Genomic DNA, 2,652 nt, shown 5'->3' with positions numbered 1-2,652 from the left:
TGAAGTCTGGTTTCTCTTTGATGTGGGCTACCTTTTACTGTCAGCTTGAGCTCTGAGCTGACCGCAGCACTCACACACTTCCCCATACCTGCCGTTGCTGATCTGCTGACCCTCATTCAGCTGCAGCTCGGTATAATTTTCAATGTGCACGTGGCTGTGTGTGCACGTGGCTGCAGGAATAGGAAGACCTTCCCTAGATTTGTTACCGTGTATTATGCATAAGTTCTACGTTGTTGAAAATTGACTTTTTTAAAATCAAAATCAAGCATGAGAAGAGTGATGTTAAATTAATTTGTAACAAATTTGTTTGAATGTACAAAACTACAACTAACTCCACTGTCTACTGACCTATTAGTTAGCCACACACGCACACACAGGCTTCAGTTCCAGCCTAAGTAATTGTGCACTGTGCTATAAGGCAGCTAGTCTATCAGCAGTAAAAGGTCAGTGCCTGCAAAAAACCCCACATCTCAATCATCATTACATTATAACTTTTAGCTTCCCTTTTCTTCATTTACTCTCTCCCTCTCAGCCACCTAATCATTTGATCTTTACTTTCCTTCCACCCACATTGTGCGATTAGCTTCTTGTGAAGCAGTTGTAACCAGTAGCACCACACTTTCCTGATACCTCTGCATCACTTCAGTCTGCCATGACGCCCCACATTATGTGGCACCCTAGGTGTTAGTTAATGTCTGTGTAGCTAAATGTAAAGGAGAAAATGAGATTTCTGAGAAGATGAGTTTGATTCCAAATGTTTATTCACAAAGCATTTCAAGTCAGTACAACACAAATCAATACTGCATTGCTCTGTCTGCATATGTGAAAGAAAACTGAATAGTCCATTAAAAAAAGTGTCAGCTTTACATCAGGATTTGCAAGCAGTTTCTGCTTATTCCAAGAACTTCCTGACAGCTGCACTCATAAAGAAAAGTCCTTTGTTTAGACACTTTCAGACACCTTCTTCTGGATCTGCACCTGACTTGTTCCCCTCTGACGAGTCCAGTCCACTTTCTTAAGTCCATCTCTTGCACAGTATCGCTCTCTGTGACCTTCTCTGCTTAGTCCCGCCAGTCTGTTAAAGGGCAGTCACTGGGTTACCATTTGCCATCTTTAAGGTACTATGCAGTACAGTCCAGCTCCATTCTCAGTGTCCATCAGGCGCTCTGTCCACTCCACATACACCTGAACAAGTTCACACATGAGGTCTGAACCCTTGCACAGGGTAATCCAGAACCAACGGGCTCACCCAGGATGCACTGGAAGAGTGTGCTCTTGCAGAAGGGGGGAGTTACAGCCACAGCCTCTTAATCCAGACATGTGAGGCAGAAAGGCATGAGGCCCCCAGCTGAAGCTCAGCTCCTTGACTTTCTTTTCATCATCATCATAATCATGTGAAGCAACTTCAGGGGGGTGTCACTTCAGCGCTCTGGGAGTGTGATAGTGGGCACCCAGTCATACACACTGCGCCTTTCCTCACAGAATACACTCAGCTTGTCCAGAGCAGGGTCTTTCCATGGGTTTGCACTAGGGCTCTGTAATTGTAAAAGAGGGAGATATTTAGAGTCACAAAAGTGGCAACACCTACAAGACATGCAAAGAAAGTCAGACACGGTAGTGATGCATGTATGATTCACTGGCTACCAGCTCCTAACTGAGTGGGAACGTACCGTGACAAGAATGCAGTGTGCGTCTTTGGGCTCGCCGGTTTCATCGGCACCCACGAGGTCGGCCAGGCGGTCGATATCATTGACACGCACCACGTTGATGTCGTTGTCAAAGCAGAAAGCCTGGATGAGAGTGAAGTGGATCTGAAGAGCAATGTCACACTCGTATTCCTCATCGGTGGCGAGAATGCAGAACGCCACGCTGTCTGGGTCACTGTAGGAAAGACAAGAAAGGTGATTAGCGCATATCCTGCTGTGCGTGTGCTCGACTTTTTTTTCTCTTTTCTGTTTTTTAAAGGGCAAATGTAACTGAAAGTGGCACGAAATGCAATACTTACACATTCATGACTTTGGCAGATTCGTAAACTCCAACTGTCAGGTAGTCCTGCTTCTTAGCAGCGATCAGCAGCTCCTCCAGGGCTGCGCCTGCACTTTGCACCCTTAACAAAGAAAAATACATCATCAGCACACTGATCACATTACCCTCCCCAAAAATAACAGCTACAACGCTTTGATCCAGGAGCTTAAATAGCGTTGTATCGATGAGTAAAATATTCACCTATCAGCGTTTTCCATTGTGTTCTCTTGTCCGTGAATCTCTTCCAGAGTCATAGTTATAATCCAAGCGCGATCGGGATGTTGCAGTGTTAAGAAAAGGCTGTGTAGTTGTCTGTGTAGTCTCTTGCGTTATTCTGAGCTCGGAACAGTCTGTGGGTGGCTTTATACCGCACTTGGCGTCGTTTCTCGGCAAGGGGCGGTCTTTCCGATCCTGTCTCCTACCATTGGCTCAGAAGCTTTGGTGAGGAAAGCAAAAAAAAAGTCCCCGAGCAGTCGAACTGATCTTGTTGACAACCCCACGTGGGGCAAGATTACAACCTTTCAAGAAATCCCCCCCACCCACTCCCGATTTCTCCTTTTCTTGTCAACATCCAGCATCACCACTAAGGGCAAAAACTACAAGTGATGTTTACGATGAACTTTCACA

At 45.6% G+C, this 2,652-nt stretch overlaps 1 protein-coding gene across 1 annotated transcript; it reads right to left on the bottom strand.

Moving 5' to 3' along the window:
- Positions 1-743: 743 nt before the first annotated feature.
- Positions 744-2,375, bottom strand: gadd45ga (growth arrest and DNA-damage-inducible, gamma a). Its single transcript, XM_005741719.1, has 4 exons — positions 2,227-2,375; positions 2,006-2,107; positions 1,671-1,881; positions 744-1,535 (listed from the first exon to the last, which is right to left on the bottom strand). Exons 1-4 carry the CDS (start codon positions 2,277-2,279, stop codon positions 1,422-1,424), a joined length of 480 nt encoding a protein of 159 aa, XP_005741776.1. The 5' UTR covers positions 2,280-2,375; the 3' UTR covers positions 744-1,421.
- Positions 2,376-2,652: the final 277 nt, after the last annotated feature.

This window comes from Pundamilia nyererei, unplaced genomic scaffold (assembly GCF_000239375.1).
Source record: "Pundamilia nyererei isolate P.nyererei 1_Seehausen unplaced genomic scaffold, PunNye1.0 scaffold00113, whole genome shotgun sequence".
In the NCBI taxonomy this organism is placed as follows: domain Eukaryota; kingdom Metazoa; phylum Chordata; class Actinopteri; order Cichliformes; family Cichlidae; genus Pundamilia; species Pundamilia nyererei.
The sequence above is the reverse complement of the archived record's forward strand: the minus strand, read 5'-3'. Positions and strand labels throughout refer to the sequence as shown.